The sequence below is a fragment of the Sturnira hondurensis genome, unplaced genomic scaffold (assembly GCF_014824575.4).
Source record: "Sturnira hondurensis isolate 20B ecotype Veracruz unplaced genomic scaffold, ASM1482457v3 Scaffold0005279, whole genome shotgun sequence".
Classification (NCBI taxonomy): Eukaryota; Metazoa; Chordata; class Mammalia; order Chiroptera; family Phyllostomidae; genus Sturnira; species Sturnira hondurensis.
Window position 1 is genome coordinate 7160171 of NW_028077910.1, and position 20916 is coordinate 7181086.

The 20916-nt window shown below is 36.0% G+C and overlaps 1 protein-coding gene across 1 annotated transcript in view; it reads right to left on the bottom strand.

The window, feature by feature from the left end:
- The window catches only part of PRKCI (protein kinase C iota), a 62752-nt gene that overhangs the window by 19191 nt on the left and 22645 nt on the right, over nucleotides 1-20916 (bottom strand). Inside the window, exons 3-10 of the mRNA XM_037046541.1 lie at nucleotides 15951-16040; nucleotides 14209-14259; nucleotides 10755-10840; nucleotides 9486-9626; nucleotides 7339-7393; nucleotides 6519-6577; nucleotides 809-985; nucleotides 281-378 (exon numbers count right to left, since the gene is read on the bottom strand). Of these exons, the coding sequence (XP_036902436.1) occupies nucleotides 281-378; nucleotides 809-985; nucleotides 6519-6577; nucleotides 7339-7393; nucleotides 9486-9626; nucleotides 10755-10840; nucleotides 14209-14259; nucleotides 15951-16040 (757 nt within the window). The remainder of the gene's footprint in view (nucleotides 1-280; nucleotides 379-808; nucleotides 986-6518; nucleotides 6578-7338; nucleotides 7394-9485; nucleotides 9627-10754; nucleotides 10841-14208; nucleotides 14260-15950; nucleotides 16041-20916) is intronic.

A 20916-nucleotide genomic window follows, 5' to 3' on the forward strand; every position in this document is an offset into this window, starting at 1 on the left:
TATAAGACAGAAAACTGTACTTGAACAAGAATTAAATAAAAATAAAATAATAAAAATAAAAATGGGTCTTCACTTGCACATGAGTATCTGGCTATTTTTTTAAGCAGATAATTTCCTCATGCTGATCGGAACATGAGTAGCAGGAAATCATAGCACAATACTGTTGAGTCTGGCTGTCTCCCTGACTTCCACTTCAGGAATCAAAGTAAGAAGGGTTCTTACTGTGTAATACACCAAAGCACACAAAGTCAGTAATCACTCCATTATCGTCCAATCTTACCTGCTTTCTGTCTGAAAGCAAGAATGTAGACCAACAAGAAAGGGGTGATTGGACGCCTGCTCAAAAACATGCTTCTCTGTCTGTACCCAATCAATATCCTATTTTAAAACAGGAAAAGAAACCTTTATCAAACTCAAATATCATTAAAACTATGATATATTTGTTCTTAGCAATTCAATGATCACCAATGCAATTATTAACCAACTAAGTATCAAAAGAATGAATAATCATGCAACAACAATTTATATACAAAGAGAAAAATACCACCAGTAAATATTTCGATATTTTGAAATGGCCTAGAAAACTTTTACAAAGCTCAATCAAGTACTTTCCTTTCATCGTATGGTTTGATTTTATTTTTAAAAGACATAATAATTATCAGATTTCTTTAAATACATCTTATATCATCCATTTGAGTCATAATTTAGAAAAGTAGACTGAACTAATGTCACCAATGTTGAGGTTTTCTCTGAAATGATACACTTATGCCAATTTAACAGTTTAGAACTAATAAAACACTGTACTCACCTCATCGTCATTGACAAGCTCTTTCTTCACAACTTTCATTGCATAAATACGATCTGTTTTTTTTAATCGCACCAGCAGCACTTTGGCATAACTTCCTCTTCCTATCACCCGGAGCAAATCAAAATCCTGAAGACCTAGACTGGATGAAGCTTTGCCGCTTTCCCTGGTGTTCATTGCCTGTGAGAGCATTTATACCAAAGAGTTAATGATTTGGAAGTATTCTGCACAATAATTATATTTCTAACACCTAGTTATACCTATGATTTAAAAAATATTTTGGGATGTCAGTTCTTAACAATTCTTTTTTTACAGCATTCGAAACAGTGCGATCTTACTACTCGAGGCGAGATGAATTTGCAAGCTGAGGTCAGAGGGGTACTGACAGCAGCGGACAGTAGCTGAAACCTGAGAAACGTTACAGGATGTCTTAAAAAGGCTCTGGTAAAACTCTGGGACATAGAGGCAAGCAATGGACATGCATGAATGAAAATGACACCAATTTTGCTGACTGGGAGAGTGGAGGTGCCATTGAGAGAAAAATAAATTGTAAGCGGAGGATAACACTGAGTCAGAGTTGTTGAGATAATGAGCTTGGTTTTTCATTTTCTAGTTAGAATTTCCAATGGGACAGAAATATGAAGAGAGTCTGCTGGGAGTCTGATGTATGAAATCTGAACTAATGAAAGGGCACATTCAGAAACGCTGGGAACTGGAAGCAGAAAACAAGGACAAGGCAGCACAGCGAACAGAAAACTGTTCCTACACAGCGCCAAGGCTCCCCTGGAATGACAGTCAGCCCTAAAATTCCCTTGTAACTAGAGACGTATGCTTCCGGTAATTCATAGAGAAGACTAAAGATAATCTTTTATTAGAGACCTGCAAAATTCTCAGCAATCAATAGATCTTCTCATAAACATTAAGTATGAATTTCCAGAGGTGAAAGAGTATCAAGAAAAACAAATAGCAAATTTTAAGAAAGAAACAAGTAAGCACACACACAAATATATATATGTATTTATATATAACATATATAAGTTATGAAAACTGAAAAAAGGATCAAAAGAAGGATCATTAATACATGAAAACTTAAAAATAATAATCTGATTTGGCAAAAAGGATAAATAAAAAGGAGTGAAGAAAAATCAGATTAGGGCAGATTAAGAAAGAAGAGCATGGTTAGACAATAAGGCAATGTCCAGACTTTATATGGTTCACTGAAAACTAAGAGAGAATCAAATGGCACAAAAGCACAGGACCTTCAAAGGAAACGCAAAGAGACAGGGAATGGACAGAAGCCAGAAAGCGGGAACATCACCATCAAAGGGCTAGGTACCACCACCCCGTGTTAGCCTACTACTCCATGTTCTGTAAAAAGAGCCCTCGAAAGAAAAGTAAAATAAAACCCTTTTCAAATACAAACTAAGGAAATCCATCACTGGTCAGCTCTCACTGAAGGAAACACTGAGTTCTTCAAGAAGAAAGACAATCTCATATGGAGGATGGACACACAAGAAGGAATGCAGAAAAAAATAATGAAATGTAGATAAACCTAAATAGACTGGATAAAGATAGACGGTTTAAAAACACTAATACATACACACACAGAGAATTTTAAAATAAGACAAATATAGCACCAAAGGCAGAAAGGGAGAGTAAATTTAAAGTGTTCTAAGGTCCTTGCATGTCAAGGGAAGTGGGAAAAGTATAACTAATAATTTTTAGTGAATTTAAATAAGTTAAGGATGTAAACGCAATCTCTAGAACAAATCAGTAATAGAACAGCAAAAGAAGGTCACATGAAAGGGTTCTAGTGAAAATGCCGCGGTAGGTCAGCGCTGAGCTTGCCTCCTCCTGTGACCACACTAAATCACAACTGAATTACAGAGCAGTCCACCTGAAGACTAGCTGAACGGAGCTCCAATAACTAAGAGGCACACCAAGGCCTGTAGGGGAGGCAGCGATGCGAAACAGGCTGGTCCCACACCCACACGTGGCAGTTGAAAATCAGAAGGGATACCCCGGTGGCAGAGGTCCCACTTGGGAGTGAGGGGTCCCAGCCCCCACACTGGCTCCCTCACCCAGGAATCCACTGCCTGGAAGAACTGTCCCCATAACAGCTGGCTGTGAAGACCAGCAGAGACTCTATCCCAGTATGGTGAAATGGAGGGCAGCTGGAAACCTAGGCATCCTTGTAAAGGGGCCCACGCACAGACTCACTCACTCACTCACGGGCACTCAGAGTGGCTTGAAAGGCACCAGAGAGAGACAGGGAGAGAATGAGTTGTGTGACTTCAAGGCAAGGGCTACCACTGAGCCCTCCCCTTGTACAACCTACAGCGGCAGTCAAGTGCGAAAAATGAATCTGCATTAACCAGGTAAGGATCACTCACCCAACCCTGGCGACTCCACGACCCCACCACACCCAGCTCTGTGGGCATTCCTTCCAGGTCAGACAGAAGGCTGCTAGAAACACAGTGGTCCTCTTAATGGGCCTACGCACACACTCAACTGCTTCCAGGCACTCACCCTGAGCTTCTGTGAAGGGCCAGCAGCTCAAAAGGCACCACAGTCATATGGAAAGAAACTGAACTGTGTGGTTTTGGGGTGAGGGGCACCACTGCCTGTGTTGACCCCTCTCCTTACACAGCCTGCAGGAGTAGGTGGACGCCAAATCAAATCTGCGTTAACCTGGGGAACACTGCTAGCTCCACCCTGATGACTTCCTGAAACCCCATTCCACCCAACTGCACACTGCATTGGCTGTGCCTCAAAGGCAATCTCAGCCTCTGCTGAAAGCTTTCTTAAAAACTCCCCAAGATCTGCAGACCCCAGGCAAGGTGGTGGCTAGCCTTGGTAAGCCCTGTGCCTTTGCTGAGTCCTAGCTATAGCACTCAGACAAGGGGGAAAAAAGCATCCAAATTGGAAAGGAACAAGTAAAACTATCATTATTTGCAGATGACATACTATATATAAATAACCCTAAAGATTCCACCAAAAAAACTATTAGAACTGATAAGTGATTTCAGTAAAATTGCAGGATACAAAATTAGAAAAACAGTTTCATTTTTATACACCATAATAAGCTATCAGAAAGAAAAATTAAGAAAATCTCATCTACAACTGCATCAAAAAAATTACCTAAGAACTTGACCAAGGAGGTAAAAGACCCATACTTGGAAAATTGTAAGACACTGAAGATACAAATAAATGGAAGCATATACTGTACTCATGGAGAAGAAGAATTAACATAATTAGTATGTTCGTACCATCCAAAACAATCTATACATTCACTGCAAACCCTATCAAAATACCAATGAAATTTTTCACGGAACTAGAACAAATAATCCAAAAATCTACATGGAACCACGAAAGGCCCCTGGATAGCCAAAGCTATCTTGAGAAAGAGTAAAGTTGATGGTTATCATGCTGAGAAAACTGGACAGAAACATACAATAAAAATGAAACTAGACCACCTTCTTACACCACAAGTAAGACTAATTCATGCCCTGGCTGGTGTCACTCAGTGGATTAAGTGCTGGCCTGAGAACTGAAAGGTCGCTGGATTGATTCCCAGTCATGGCACACGCCTGGGTTGTAGGCCAGGTCCCCAGTTGCGGGCACAGAGAGGCAACTGATCGATGTTTCTATACCTCTCTTCCCCTGTCTCTAAAAATAAATAAATAAAATCTTTAAATAAATTTTTAAACAAGCATTTCAAAATAATTTAGACTTCAATGTAAGACCCGAAACCATAAAATTCCTAGAATACATAGGCAGTAAACTGTACGACATTACTCTTAGTAATGTTTTTGTTGACATCTCCTCAGGCAAGGAAAACAAAAGGAAAAGTAAACACATGGGACCACATCAAACTAAACAGTTTTTGCTCAGCAAAGGAAACCATCAACAAAACAAAAGACAACCTATCAATTGGGAGACTATTCACCAATGATACGTGTAATAAAGGGTTAATACCTAAAATTTATGAAGAACTCATACCACAAATACAAAAAAAAAAAAACAATTAAAAAACAGGCTGAGGACCTGAATAGACATTTCTACAAAGAGGACATACAGATGGCCAATAGACATATGAAAAGATGCTCAATGTCACTAATCATCAGAGAAATGCAAGTTAAAAAACCACAATGAGGTATCACCTCGCACCTATCAGAATGGCCAACATCAATAAAGCAATAAAGAAGTGTCGGCAAGGATGTAGAGAAAGGGGAATGCTTGTGCACTGTTGGTCAGATTGCAAATTGTTGCAGCCACAATGGAAAACAGTGTGGAGGTTTCTGAAAAAATTAAAGATTTTTTTAATTTAAAAAAAAAATTAATTGTGACCTTGTAATTCAACTTCTGGGTATATATCCATAGAAATCCAAAACACTAATTTGAAAAGATGTAGTAATCCTATGTTCACTGCAGGATTATTGACAATAAGCAACATATATATGGAAGCAACCTAAGTGCCCATCAATAAACGATTAAATAGTACATGGGTACAGTGGAATACTCAGCAATAAAAAAGAATGAACTCTTACTATTTGTGATAGCGTGGATGGACCTAGAAGGTATTAATGCTAAGTGAGTAAGTCAGAGAAAGACAAATACCACATGCTTTCACTTATATGTGGAATCCAATGAACGATATAAGTAAATAAACAAAAACAGAAACAGAGAACAAACTGAGGGTTGCCAGATAGGAAGGGGGTTGGGAGGGCTGGGTGAAAAAGCTGAAGAGATTGAGAAGTGCAATTGGTAGTTGCAAAACAGTCACGGGGACATAACATATAGCACAGGGAATATAGTGCCTGGTGCCAGGCAAGAAAAAGTGACATAAATAGGTGAGATACAGAAAACAGTAAAATGATGAATTTAAAGTCCATAACTAGTTTAAATATAATTACAAAACAATGCTGGCCATGTAGTGATGATTGTTTTTACTGGATAATGGATAAAGGGGCTTTATTATACAATTTTGTGCACTTTTATTTATGTTTGAAATTTTCCATAATAAAAAGTTGGGTTTTTTAAAGGTAAGCAAGAATAAAAGATTACCTGTTAAACATTAAAAAGTGAATGAAAGTACATGAGGTAGTAGAAACTACCTCTTTCATGACCAGAAATACTGTTTTAATATTGAAAAACAGAGGTATGAACACTATGGAGTCAACTGGAACGACTAAAAAGGGCTGCCTCTCAGAAGTCAGAGTAGGAGTAAAAGGTGTGAGGCATAACAAATCTGTTTTCTACAAGCTCTTTTCAAAAATTTGGTTATCATTTAAATTAATATTTGTAATTAAAATTTTATTTTGTTTTAAAAACTGATAAAATGTTCAATAATCAGAAAAAATAGTAGCAATTAAGATGCTTAATCATTTATACTTAAATAACAATTAGCCCATAAAATGGAAGGATCTATAAGTATATTTAAACAATACTGCAAGCATTCTAAACATCATTCTTAAATATATTTTGATTTTCAGATTATGGTATCTTAATATTAAAAATAGGTTATCCTACCAGACTATTTCATAGTTTAAATGAATCCAATAATAATTATTAGATTAAATCAGAATAAAACTCTAGAGCCATTAAAAAATCATTCCTGATCTCCAATCTAAGTAAGTCATTTTGCCATATTTTTACACTGTCAGGTCTCAGTAAAGAACTAATGGCATAATGCACAATAAGACTAACTTACCTCCTTTTCTTCACCAACTTGGTCCAAACTCTCATGACTTGAAGGATTATATGGAATTACTAAAAACCCAATCCCAAACATAAAAAAAGAGAAAAACAGCATCCATTAACTGAGTTTGACTTAAAGTTTTTTCATTTGCTTATTTTAGTTTTTATTTCTGGTCTTCATCACTTAAAATTAATTATTCTACTAATTATTCTACTAATAAAAGTATATGTAAATATGAGTTAAATCCTAACCTTTTTTAAAAGATTTTATTTATTCATTTTTAGAGAGAGGGAAAAAGAGGAGAGAAATATCATTGTGTGGTTGCCTCTTGCGCACCCTGTACTTGGGACCTGGCCTTCAACCCAGGCAAGTGCCCTGACTGGGGATTGAACTAGCACCGCTCTGCTTCACAGCCCATGCTCAATCCACTGAGCTATAGCAGCCAGGACTAAATTCTAATCTTGAATGAGGCTAGAGAAAGCAAGAACCAATCAGTAGCCAAGTACTGACTTTACCAAATATTTTTGCTATTTTAAAAATATTTCTCTTCTTTACAAATTAATTGATTCCTATCCATAAGGGTGACTCTACAACTCTATTTAATTACTTTGGTATGACTAAGGCATGGAGGTGACTAAGGCATGGAGGCATATATATATGTGTGTGTGTGTGTGTTAAATATTGTGACGATACTGCCACTGCAACATATGGTTACCTAACTTTTATTTGAAGAGAACAGAAATGTTTTCAACTTGGGTGAACGAGTCATCTAAAGAAGTCTCTGAAGGATGCTTTGTTAACAAACAACACTTCCTGACAGCGTCAGTCTCACCTGTCTGGGCGTGATCTGCGTGCATGGACGACTGATCCATTGGCATCATTGGTTCCTAAAAACATTTCCAAAGAAACAGTAACCCAGTGGATTCTTTTTAAATCCCAGTATCTCTACAAATCCAGGAACATCATTTTCATAAGACACAGAATATTAAAATTTAAATTTGAAAAATATAACTTAAGTGACAGTTATATTGCCATATTTAATTTACTTTTAATCTTATTATATGAAACCATATAATACTCTTGTAAATTACCTAAATTAGGTAAGTGTAACATTACTGAATGTCACATTTTACAGATGACAGAAGAAACACTGAACTAATTTCAGACCTCCAAGTAGAAATCAAAATTAAACACCTGTGTACTCTGACTTCTCTTCTACACAGCCTAATCTTCTTTTGAGCTCCACATACTCACTTTAAATCTCTGGCAGGAGTCTCTAGTATTTGACTTCTTTAGCTGAGGCCCAGAGAGAGGCTTCAAGATGTCTATCAACCTCTTGAAATTGTATGTATATTTTTGTGGGCTTCCTATTTTTCTGCAATTTCTCAAAGATGTCAGTGACCCCAAAAAGGATAAGAAATACCTTCTAGAAACTGACTTAACCTACTGCCAATAACTTTAGGATAATGCTAACTCAAACCAAAGTGTTACTATTTTATTAATCTTGGACCCAGGCTTAATAAATACCAGCAAAAAAAGATAAACTTCAGAAGGAACATTAATTTACCATTATAATCTAAAGTCTGCCTTAAAAATAAGCTCATGAATGTTCAACACGTTTAGCAGCCATTCTAAATATAATTACTAACCCTGTCTTTCTTTTATTTTACATTTATAAACTCACACAAGTCATCCATCACCTAAGAATATGCACACAAATACCTATCAACAGTAACCTGTAGAAACTACGTTCACAATTTTTGGCCGTTTTTCCTTAGGACTGGATTGTCCCCACCCTAATTTGTACAAACCCACTTCTCAGCTTACATGAACTAGCTACATAATTCTAATGCCAAAGAGATACCCCTAATGACCTACTTTCACAATGTTCAAAGAAGTTACTATGAATAAACAGACTATAATCATTCTAGAACAAAATTTACGAAGCTGCATTCAGATCTTTTTAAAAATGCACATTCTTTAACCTAGCAATTTTACTTCTGGATCATTAAGGAAATGAAGGGATTTATTTACCAGAAAGTTCAATTTTTATTTTCTTTATAGGAAAATTTAGAAAACTCATCTATTTGATCATGAAGAACAGGTTAAAAAATTATGGTATAACATATAACAAAATACTTTGCTAAAAATGGTAAGGCTATAGATAGCTAAATATAGAAAGATGACCAAATATATTATATTGTTTAGTAGGAAAAATGGGTTAGAAAATAGTACATATGTGATATTGTTTTTGTTAAAAAGTATGTAAAAGAACAAGAAACATCCAAATATATGCCTTCTGATAAACACTTCACTTTCTATAAAGTAGTCTCAAAAGGAACCCACAAAATACAACCCACATGGAAGCATTTTAAATGTTTATGCATATAAATCTGCACAGAAAAAGTTCTGGAAACACATACACAAATGAAAATCACCTTTAGATGGTAGATTTCATGGGGGATTTTTATTTAATTTTTCTTTATTCATTTGTGCTCTCTATTTCTTTCTACAATGAACATGGTTTAATTATGCATTTAAAACAGAGAGTGAAAAACAAAAATTTTAATGCAAAAGCTCCCCAGTAATTTGACTCTTCAAATAGTGAATGTGAGGACTCCAACTGTTCTCACCTGATCTCTGCTTGGTGTCAGTACTAGAATAATAGAGGTTATGAAACTCAAGAATTCAGCTTAAAGCAGAGAAAAAAACCTTTTACCTGGCTCTCCCTACATCATCCTGATTCAGACCAGAGGATTCTTTATCAGGCTAAACAGAAAAGTTTACTATACCCTACAAACAAATTTGTAATGACAATTCCCAAATTCACAATGAGCTGGACTGAAAGTATGCTTACCCACATTCTGTAACAACACTGTTGAGTTGTGATTCCTCAACACACCCTCCTAGTTTAGCCCTTTGTTCTAATAGTGTTATCGAAAGTGCTCTATTGAAAATAAAGAGACAACTGTGTCTTACTGGTGGCAAAGAATGGCGCCCACATTCAATTGTGACAAGTTTGTGGCACTTCTTGTGAACCAGGAGTTTGCAGTTGATGCACTTATACCCCTGGCGTCCAAGTCCCCATATTCGGTCGGTACAGATGGCACAGTGGGCACGCTGGAAGAGTAATTCAACAGAATTTAGTAAAAAAAAAAGGGGGTGGGGGTTGTAATCTTTCCCCAACAGTCTTCTCCTAAAACAGTGTAAACAAGTGACTGTCTTCTCCAGCTCAGCTCTCTTCATCAAACGTGACTTCTCTTAAGCTATGACGGTCAGGGGAAAACAAAAAGAAAAGAGAGCTTGTTTTAAAGAGTTAGTGAAATTTGTGACTGTGTTGTTTTCTGCTGTAAGTCCAAGAATTTTCAGTCTTCATATAATTAGGTTTTGAGAGTGATAAAAATAGGAAAAGCCAATTAAAAAACATGGCAGGAAAAGCTATACAAGGACTCTCAAGCAAAAATAAACCTTCCAGACCGTTCAGAGGTCAAACCAAAGCCCTCCTCTCTTGAAAAGCAGTACCTAAAGTGACTTTTCATTTCAGAGCTCTTTAAATATGAGTGCTACTGGGAGGAAGAATTTAGGAACCTCAGGTGGTGGCTTCTATTTACATGAACAAATTAGAACTAGTTTTAAAATGGTAATGGAGTCTACAGATTCACGGTTATCAAGAACAGTTAAAACCATGAGCTTCTGGAGATAAACTGCTTTCCACCTTTGGCTCTGCCACTTACTAGCTTTGTTATCTTAAGCAAGTTATCTAACTGCCTGTACCTCAGGTTCTTCATTTGTAAAAAGGAAATACGTAGTACCTTTCTCATGAAGTTGTTGTAAGGATGAAGAGAATTAATATATGCCAAACACATGGTAAAGTGCCTGGTACAGAGTACCAGTATTTAAAAGCTAGATAAGTGTTTGCAGTTATTATTTTCTGAACAGTGAAAATTAAAATTACAATATTAAATGGTTTGTAAAATAAGCCTATTCTCTGGGTGTCTTGAATTATATGAAAAAATCCAACTGTCTTACAGCTAGGGTACACATATAATTAATCATCAAATCAGGAACACCAAAAGTGAAAGGAGATTCTACTAAAAATTACCTCAAGAAACCAGTTGTACTGCAAACACTGGGAATGTCAGGTAAACTTACTCCTTTAAAAGGGAATAGCAAGACTACCTTTCCTTCATAATAGGGAAAAATAGGTATCTCAAATCATCAACATTCAATGAACGAACTAAGGTTTACCCTGTTGAAACGCTTGGCTTGAAAAGTGTGGCCATTTGCACAATAAAGCTTCCTCCAGCGGCGTGCACCTCGGCGGTAGATGGACTCTGAAGAGAGATGAAAAGTTTCAAGCATGAACAACTGTGAATAAAAACCATTTTATTATAATTAAATCTATGACTTTTTTCATAGTATTGATTGCAAAAAATTTTATACCAATAAAAACCTTAAAGTGAAAAAAATAAAACAGATTCATCAAGGGACTGGATGAAAAAAAGCCCACGGAGTATAAATGTTTCAATAACTATTATTATTTTTCTAATTTTTCAATTCCCCCAACCTCTAATTTTGAAAAAATTTCAAGTCCACAGAGAAATTGAAAGAATAAAGCAATAAACACTTCCGTTCCTCACCAAGATCTACCAACTACTAACATTTTGCCACAGTTTGCTTTCCAATTTTAGTACACGTGCTACGGAAGAAAGACCTTGCCTTCCTTTGTACTTACACATCCATTTTTTTCCTGAATCTCTTAAAAGTAAATTGCAGATATAACACTTCAACCTTAAATTCCCACTGCCTGAGATTAAAGATATTCCCCCTTATTCCACTTAAGCACAATACTATTACCACATCTTAGAAAGTTGAAACTTACTATTACCTAATATGCAGTTCAGATGCAAATTTCTCTATTTGCCCTCAGTGTGTCAATCCCAGCCTTCTTTTCTCTCTGGGTTCTAAATCCAGATTCAGGCATTGCATTTGGATGCTATACCTTTTTTTTCTCTTTAATGTATGTTAAAACATTCACTCTGCCTCATTTGTTATTTGTTTTTCATGAAGTACATCGTTTTTTTAAGTCTAGGAAGTTGTCTTAAGTCCCACCTTCTAGATTTATCTGTTTCCTCATCAGTCAGTATTAAATACTTTGGCAAAAGTAATACACTGGTGATGTGCATTTCTTACTGCATCACATCAAGGAACACACGAATGTCGGACTGTTGACTCCCATTACCGGTGTTCACTCTGCTAAAGGCAGTGATTGCTAGTTCTCTTTATTATAAAGATACATTTTCTTTTTTCTAAGTACTCTTACAAATATTTAAGGGACATTTTGTAACCATGAGAATATTTTCTTCCCTAACAACCTTTTATCCAATGGTTTTTACATGAATACTTTTCCTAAAAAAACTAAGAGCTCCAAATCAAATCAAATCTAGATCACCTGCATAGTTTTTAATTAAGTCAATCACTTTTTGATATTTGTGTACGTGTATGTGTATAGTCTATTAGTTATTAATAGTAATATTCCACAATAGTTGTTAATGATGTGGAAAGATTCCAGTAGGTTTGTAAACTCATTTTAAAGCAAATGTAACACTGAGTTTACCATTTAAAACTAAGAAAAGACCAGCTGAAATGCTCTGAATCAGAAATCTTGAGATAGTATTAAATATACAACCTTAAATATAGATGTTTTATTCTTAATTATTTATTCTCTTAGGAGTAACCAGAGCAGAAAGTTAATAATAATATCTAATAATTATAATGATAATATCTTAATAATTATTAAGATAATAATGTCTTAATATCTTAACCTAAAAGAAATCCTACTTCAGAAGCTTTCATGAACTTATGAATTGATATTCTTAAATTTAACCATGTTAATATTGGCTAGATACTAGAAGAGCCGGGAGACCACATTAACAGTTATCAATTTTCCCATGCTCTAGTTTATTAATATTTATATAATAGGAAAGGAGTGGTATCAAAATCTCCACAAGCAAATTTTAAAGAGGGAAAGTGAGCCCGAAACACAGTGAAAAGTTAGGAAATACTGTCTTATCCGGCAAGCACGCTACAGACCCACAGTAGATTGGGAGATGGGACTCTGGAGCCAAGATCCGCTCTGATGGCGAGTCTTGCAGGACTCGGACTTGGTTAAGAGAGAACAACTGCCTCTCCAACAGCTCTATGAAGGCAGCGTAAAGTGACTTTATCCCATCTGCCACTGGGCGTCCAGAGAAATATTCCTAACTGAGTCCAAACCTAAATTTTCTACTACTGCTTCAGAGTTCTTCCTATTCCTTATATTTCCCCATTTTCCTATATAGTAGATAGCCCCCATTCAACTCACCATACAAACACCCATGGTTCCTTAATTTTTCTTTTTCACCAAGTTGCATGAAGTCATAGAGTTAAAAGTTAGAACTATTTTACTTAATTCAAAACAAAACATTTACCACAATTCCTTCTAAAGTCATGGATATGTGCAGAAACCACAAATAAAAATAAGTTGCCTAATATCCACAATTAATAAATTATACCATATGTCAAAAGCAATAATCTATGATCATATGTAAATTTACATTATTTAAAAAAAATTTTAGCCCTGGCTTGTATGGCTCAGTGGATTGAGCATCAGCCTACAAACCAAAGGGTTGCCAATCAGGCAACCTCTAGTTCAATTCCCAATCAGGGCACATGCCTGGGTTGTAGGCCAGGGCCTCAGTAGGGGGGTGTGCTAGAGGAAAACACACATTGATGTTTCTCTCCCTCTCTTTCTCCCTCCCTTCCCCTCTGTCTAAAAATACGTAAGATCTTAAAAATGTTTTTTTATTTACTAATTTTAGAGAGAGGGAAACGGAGGGAAGGAGAGGTGAAAGAGAGAGACAGAGAGACAGAGAGAGAGAGAGAGAGAAACACTGGTTTCTTGTTCCACTCACCCATGAATTCTCTGGTTGATTTTTGTATACGCCCTGACCGGGAATCAAACCCACAACTTTGGTGTATCAAGACTACATTTCAACAGAGCTATCGGCTATACAGCCAGGGGCTTAAGCTTGCATATTTAAATTATACCAGGCCAAATAGTTGTTTGACTCTCTCAATTCATTGATTAATTATATCCAATAGCTTGGATATTCAAAAGAAGATCCTGTAACAATCCCTAAGGATGTATGCTGAAGTATTTAGAGGTAAAGTGTTATGTCAGTTACTTACTCTCAAATGGCACAGCAGAATAAAAAAAATAAAACAAGTATGTTTCTTGTGTATATACACATATGTGTATGTGTGCACACATACCAATACAGAGACAGAGCAAACACAGAAAATGTTAAAAATTGGTGAATCTAGGCAAAGATAAATGGGTATCTCTGTTTCAAATGTTGTTTCAACTTCTCCATAGGTTTAAAAATTTCCAGAATTAAAAACCCAGAAGACATGACTCAAAATTAACTTAATTTTATTTCAAAAGTATAACAGATAATTATGTCAGTGAATTATGACTAAAAACTGCCTTATTTAGACCTGGCAAAGTAGAATTTAGGCAGTTGTTAATATATGCTAAATTAGACCAAACAATGGAAAACAAACCAAATGAATTAAAAGTTTTATTTCTAATCTCCTTTCACTTGTGCCATTGTGTCATAAATAACTTTATTCAAAGGTAGGAAATAATATAAATACTCACTATCTTCTCCTGGACAGGGCATTCCAGGACGCTCTGGTACACAAGGAAATACTGAAATAAAAGAAACAAAAATGAATACAGCATATTTGAAACATACAAACACACAGAATTTGAAATCCAGGTATCAAAAAATTGATCCAAATTTCAACCCAACTTTCTCTTGACACAGATAAGTACATAATATATGGTATTATGGTTCTAAAGAGATCCACTTTACCAAGACTATCTAAAAAGAGTTTTCACAACAGTGAGCACCCACAAATAATGAGTTAGAAGTTCAAATCTCACTCCAGTTCCTATTATATCATTAATTATTCTTGTCCTTAGAGAAATCACAATTTCCTTAAATATCTGTTGTAGTGATAAGTTTACTAAAATGAAGAATTAAAATTAAATTACAAAAATGTATATGCATATGAACATAAACTTTACAGTTTTTTAAAAGATGTTTTAAACTAAACTTAGGAATGAATTATCACCAGAAATAGTACCAAAACCCAAAAATGTTAATTTTTATCTTAGGAACTATGTATTTATAAACAACGTAATTCAGACCATTTTTTATAAAGAGATAGAGTACAAAGAAATAGTATGTTTATGAACATTTAGTCAACCATTTGTGGTCTGTGATGTACAAAAGGACAAGGTTAAATAAAAAGCACAGAGTTAGGGAGGCACAGTTCCTCACATATCGTATTTTTAAAAGATGAAATGTAAACTAACTTCTGAAAACAGATCTTTGATATAGTATAAAAAGTAATAAAACTTAAAATTAACTCTTTAATACTACTGATCAATTGCTTCTTTAAACATTCACTGTAATTTTATCTTAAAAAGAGACGACCCCCAAAATGCAAGACTTCTGAAATCTGTTGGGTCTTAACAAATTAGATGACGGACCCCTTGGGAGTCACTCTGTCAAATTCTGAAGGCAGAAAAAAAGTCAAACTACTATTCCTTCAAAAACACACCGTATAGAAAAGTATAAGGGAACTATAACAAGGTATTGAAATGACTCATTATACTTAGGGGAGATTTATATCCGTTTCTTAAAGAGTTCTCTAGGTCTCCTAAAGCTCCCCAAATGGTCCATAAAAACTGCCATGTACTGCAACGCAATGCAGTACATTACGCGAGTTCTACACGAGATGAAAAACTGAGGAGTGGCATGGCTGAATGACAAGAACACAGATCTGGAATCAGAATTCCTAGATTTACAACCCAGGCCTACATCGTACATGGTGTACACATCTATAGTTACAGGGTGGCTGAGTTTCCTCTCCTGTACCACTACCTACCTCTCAGGCTTGCTGACCTTTAACACCCCACTGTCTATAATAACTATGTAAATAGTTTCACTGTTCCCCCCTAAACAAAAGAAAGGACATTTAAGATACCTTACCTTTAGAAATCATTATTTGCATAAACTGCAAAACTGCAAGGGGATGACTTAGGTTCAACTGGGCTCTCGATTCTTAACCTCTATCCTAAAGTTTGTTGTGAAACACTAATTTTTAATATTCATGGAGACATACACAAATAACAAATTTCCCAAGATTAAGAAAGCTGATTGATTTTGTCTTCTCTAGCAATTGAGAAACTACTGAATAAGGGGAATCATAGAGCAACAAGGGATAGAGATTAAGAAAATGACATCAGTATTATGTTCTAAATTGTCAAGAACATAGGGTTATTTTTTTGAGTTATTGCTCTAGAAAAGTACGACATGACTACTCCTTTACCATGAATCAGGAGTTCAGAATCCTTGTTCAGCTCATAAAGCCTAAAGGCTTCTTCTAACTCCAACTGAGATGACACTGTACACGGGTCTCCTACAAAACATAAAAAGCAAAGCAAAGCTCACTTTTTAAATCTTCCAAATGTGAAATTAGTAAACATTGTGTGTTACACAAAATCTTGAGGAATTATATATATGTGCATGGAAAAGTATTTGACAAGGACAAATCGTTAGATATTTATTTAGACAATTCTATTTTCTAAAGTAGGTAATATAACTTCCATTTCTATTTCTACAAAATATTACAAGGTTTGTAGATAACCAATTTTATGTAAACCATTTGTATAAGCCCATTTAATTCTCAATAATGTACATATTCAAAATACGGCAAACAGAATCTACCACTGACCACCTTTTCAATTGCCCCTGCAATGTGACTAATGGCCAGAGACAAGCTTTCTGTTACCTGTTTCTTTAAAAGAGTAAGTAAAAGTAGTTCCATTTCCACAATACGGTCTGTTAGAGGTCTCCATGTCGTCATCTTGTCAAATTCTTCCTTTCCCCTGAGAGCCTGCTCAGGAGACTCACAGGAAGGAGGTGCGGCTAACAAAGCACTCTGGACTGAAGAGCAGTCCTATTTGAACTTTTAAATGTCAGTGTATACATTTAGAAAACTTATACACAGAGTGGAAGGAAGAACCCTCTCCCATTAGTCAACCAACCAAAAAACTGACTCATCCCCAGGAGTCAGTAAGATGACACATCTCTTCGTAGGATGGCATTCCTGGGTGAAAAAGTCATTTTGCACATAGTTAGGGCCTGAGCTAGGCCCTCAATGCTGCTATTCTTTTGATCACTCCTGTGGGTGCACTAAAATGACCACACACTAAATGCCACCAACCCTGTCCAAACCTCAGTCCCTCCTGGCAGAGAACTAGTTGTAGTGCATGAGAGAGAAAAACAAAGTCATCTCCCATCTTGCTATCTCAAAGAAATGAGGGTTTCTGTTCTGTTCTCTACCTTGGCTACTTCCTCTGTCTTCTCTGGATATTATTCCATTAGTCTTCCTTAGTTCCAATTTTTATTTTGGCTTTCTTCCGCAAGCTCTTCTCAGGCAAAGGCATATTTGAGTCTCCCTCTCAAAAACCTCTTTCCCACCCAAGAAGCATCGAAAATCTCTCAAAGTGGTGCCCTGTAGTACTTTGCACCCAGGATTTCTCCCAGGCTCCAGATCTCGTCTCCCCGCGAGACTTCTGCAAATTACTTGTCTGAGCTTCAATTTTCTCCTATGTAAAAAGAGGGCTATTAGCTATATAGTAAGCATGATGGGAATACTAAAGATCACATATTTAACATGACTAAGTATGCTTGATCCAACGAGGGTATGGCTTTTATTATTGTACTTTGATCAAAAGCCATAAGTGAAATTAACTATTGTTAAAGGTGTCATTATAACCATATTTTAAAATATCAATTTTTCCTTTTTGCTAGACACGGCCTTTTTGCCAGACGAGTATCTGCTTGTTGGTGGTTGAAACTTGTACCCACTTTAAATTTTATACCTAGAGACTGATACTTCTGAATAACCACAAGCAAGTGTGGAAATAAAAGTTAATAACTGACATTACATACATTCAAATCTATTTTGTTTTTATTAGACTGAATGTCTTTGGTTCAAGTACTACCTTTTTGGGCCAACTGTTTAATGCCTGATAAACAGGGCACATTACTCAGAAGTAAAACATTCCACAGAGAGTCATCATGAAGCAAAGATGAAAGGAAAAGCTATTTCTTAAAGCCCACTCTATTACTAAAATCTGAATTCACATCCTAAAACAGCAAGATCTGCTCAGTTCAAAGAATTTCAGGATAATGAAATCTGTACATTAGTCAGAAGAACTGGTCTTTTTTCAGTGTATCTACATTTTCTTCTCACCAATAAAAGGAAAGAAGCAAATCAGAGCACTGGACCTCAAAATGTTTCATAAATATGCAATATTCAATCATTTTAAGAGATAACCTGACAACATGCAGAACATGAAACATAGATAACTCTAGTTATATTAGTTATTTCAACATGTAACTGAACTCAGTGCCCCACCTTTCGGAATCAACATAGCCTAAAACCGAAGTTGGTGACCTTTCACATTTGACTGAGACAGCACCACCCAATGCCCCTCCCCGATGTTTAAGCCTGCCCCAGGTTTACAGAATGAGTGCTTGTTCCTACCAGGACCTTCCCACTGCACCTGGACTTCGGATTCAGAACACTACACACCATTTGCAAAAGTCATTGCGCTCCCTACTCTAAAGGGCTCTGCTGCTTAAAATGTAGATTTGTAAAAATTCTCCAAGAACGCTATAGTGTTTAGGTGGTGATCCTTTCAATGTTGGGCCCTATCATAATAGTAATGGATTCCTAACTTCTTACTTCCTCTTTTCCGGGAGGTGGAAATCAGTGGTTAAAGAAGCACATGCTATCCTATTAAGCTATTATTCACCCTCAACTTCCACTTCTGGAGCAGATGAAGTGATAGGAACTGGTGTTAACCCTCCACCTCAAACAACCAAAAAAAAAAAAACCAGAAAAAATAAATTTTAAAAATGACTAAAGATATTGAAAATCAAGCAACAAAGAATTAACTGTTACCAAGTAACTTAAATGCATTCTGAGACAAAGCTCAAAGATATTTATAAGAATACAAAAATATTCAACCCCCAATAAGGCGAAAGTCACAATGCCCAGAATCTAATACAATATAACCAGGCATGTGAAGAAGCAGGAAAATGACCCATAACAGGAGAAAAGTCAATCAACTGAAATGACCCTGAATTGACACAGAACAAGGAATCTGTAGACATGGAAATTAAGAGTTATTATAATTATATCCAATATGTTTAAGAATCTAGAAGCATTGAGTATGTTAAGGAAACATGGAAAATATTTTAAAAGACCCAAAGGGAACATCTAGAAAAACTATAATGTCTACAATGAAAAAAAATACCAGATAGGATTAATGGCAGACTATACATTACAGAACAAAAGTTTAGTGATTCTGAATTCACATCAATAAAAGTTTCCAAAATGAAATGCAAAGAAAAAGACTGAAAATGAACAGTATTACTGAGCTTTTTAACATCAAGAGGCCTAATATGCACATAACTGAACTCTATAAAGGAGGGGTATGGTAACAGAAAAAACATTTTTGATGAGACTATGGCCAAAAATTTTCCAAATCTGATAAAAACTATAAACCCATGGATCTAAGAAGCTCAACAAACAAGACAAGAAACATGAAGAATACTAAAGTAAGACCATCATTATTAAATTGCTTAAAACCAGTGATAAAGAGAAAATCTTAAAGCAGCCAAAGAGACACATTACATTCAGAGGAACAAAGATAAAGTTCACAGCAAATTTTATATCAGAAACAATATAAGCTAGAAGATGGTACACTGAAGGACAAAACACTCAACCTAAAATTATTTACTTAGGAAAATTACCTGTCAAACTTAAAGATGACCTAGAGACAAATTCAAAGAGACAGAAACTCTTAGAGACAGTAAATATAAGAAAGGTTACTAGGAGCTAGAAAGGAAGGAATAAGGAGTTACTGTTTAATGGGTAGTTTTCGTTTGGATGATGAAAAACTTCTGGAAATGGGTAGTAAGGATGGTTGCAAAACAATGTAAATGTGCTTAATTAATGCCACTGATTTGTATACTTAAACAAGGTTAAAATGGTAAATTTTATGTTAAGTATATTGTGCCAAAATAAAAACAGATTTTTAAAAAAGGAGTATTCTAGTTCTCATTCCACATGAATCAAAGTCAAGAGATAATGCCCAGTCCAAAAAAAGGAAGTTTCAGAAGTATGTGCTTAATAATGGCATTTATATGAATTTAAAAGCACATAAGAACACTATAATTTGTCGCCCTGACTGGTATGGCTCATTGGTTGGACATCATCCCACAAACCAAAAGGTCACCACTTTGATTCCCAATTAAGGCACATGCCTAAGTTGTGGGTTCAGTCCCTGGCTGAGGTGCCTATGAGAGGCAACGTGCGAGCCAGGTCCCCCTTGAGAGCCAAGGGAGAGGCAACCACACATTGATGTTTATCTCCCTCTTTTTCTCTCTCCCTTCCTCTACCGCTAAATAAATAAATAAACTCTTTTTTAAAAAGACACTTAAAAATAAATATTTTTTTAAAAAGAAAACACTATACTTTGTCATTTACATACATGGAGTAGTGACAGAAAGCAGATCAGTGCTTGCCTGGCAATGCAGGGATGAATAAAAGAATAGTTTGGGAAGGGATACATACAATACAAAGTGGAGATGGAGATGCTCACAAGAAGGACCGAGCTTCCCAGAAACCAGAGCATAAGCTGAGCCTGGGAGCTCCAGTGCCCCATCAGGCTCCTACAGCCTCTCTTGCCTCACCTCTCAACACAGCCCCACCGACTAGTGCAAGGGGTTTCTCCCAAGTGGGCTTTAGCCTGATCCCTTTGCCTTTCGGGCATTTACACAGCCTTGTGTATAAAGGTAGCAGCCAGAAATCACTGGGCAGAGGAATGTCCAGAGCACAGAGGAGCAGAGGCTAGAACTAAAAGTGCTTGAGGACTTTTCTAAACAAGCTGCCTTCTGCGTGGGGTACTCTATGCCTGGGAGTATAGGAAGATTTTCCAGGGGCCACCAGACAATCAACAATTTTTAAAAAGTATGAATTTCCAGATCCATAACTTCCATATAAACTCCTTTCTAAACACCATCTCCCTGAGAATGGGCCTGCGGTACAGTACCACACCTCATCTTTCCCAAAATTTTCTTTTCCTATTTTATAGAAAAATAAGCATATATACCTACCATATAGCATATACCCACACAAAAACTTGTAAATGATCACCAAAGCACTTTTACTGGTAATAGCCAAAAAATGGAAACAACCTCAATATCCGTCAACAGAT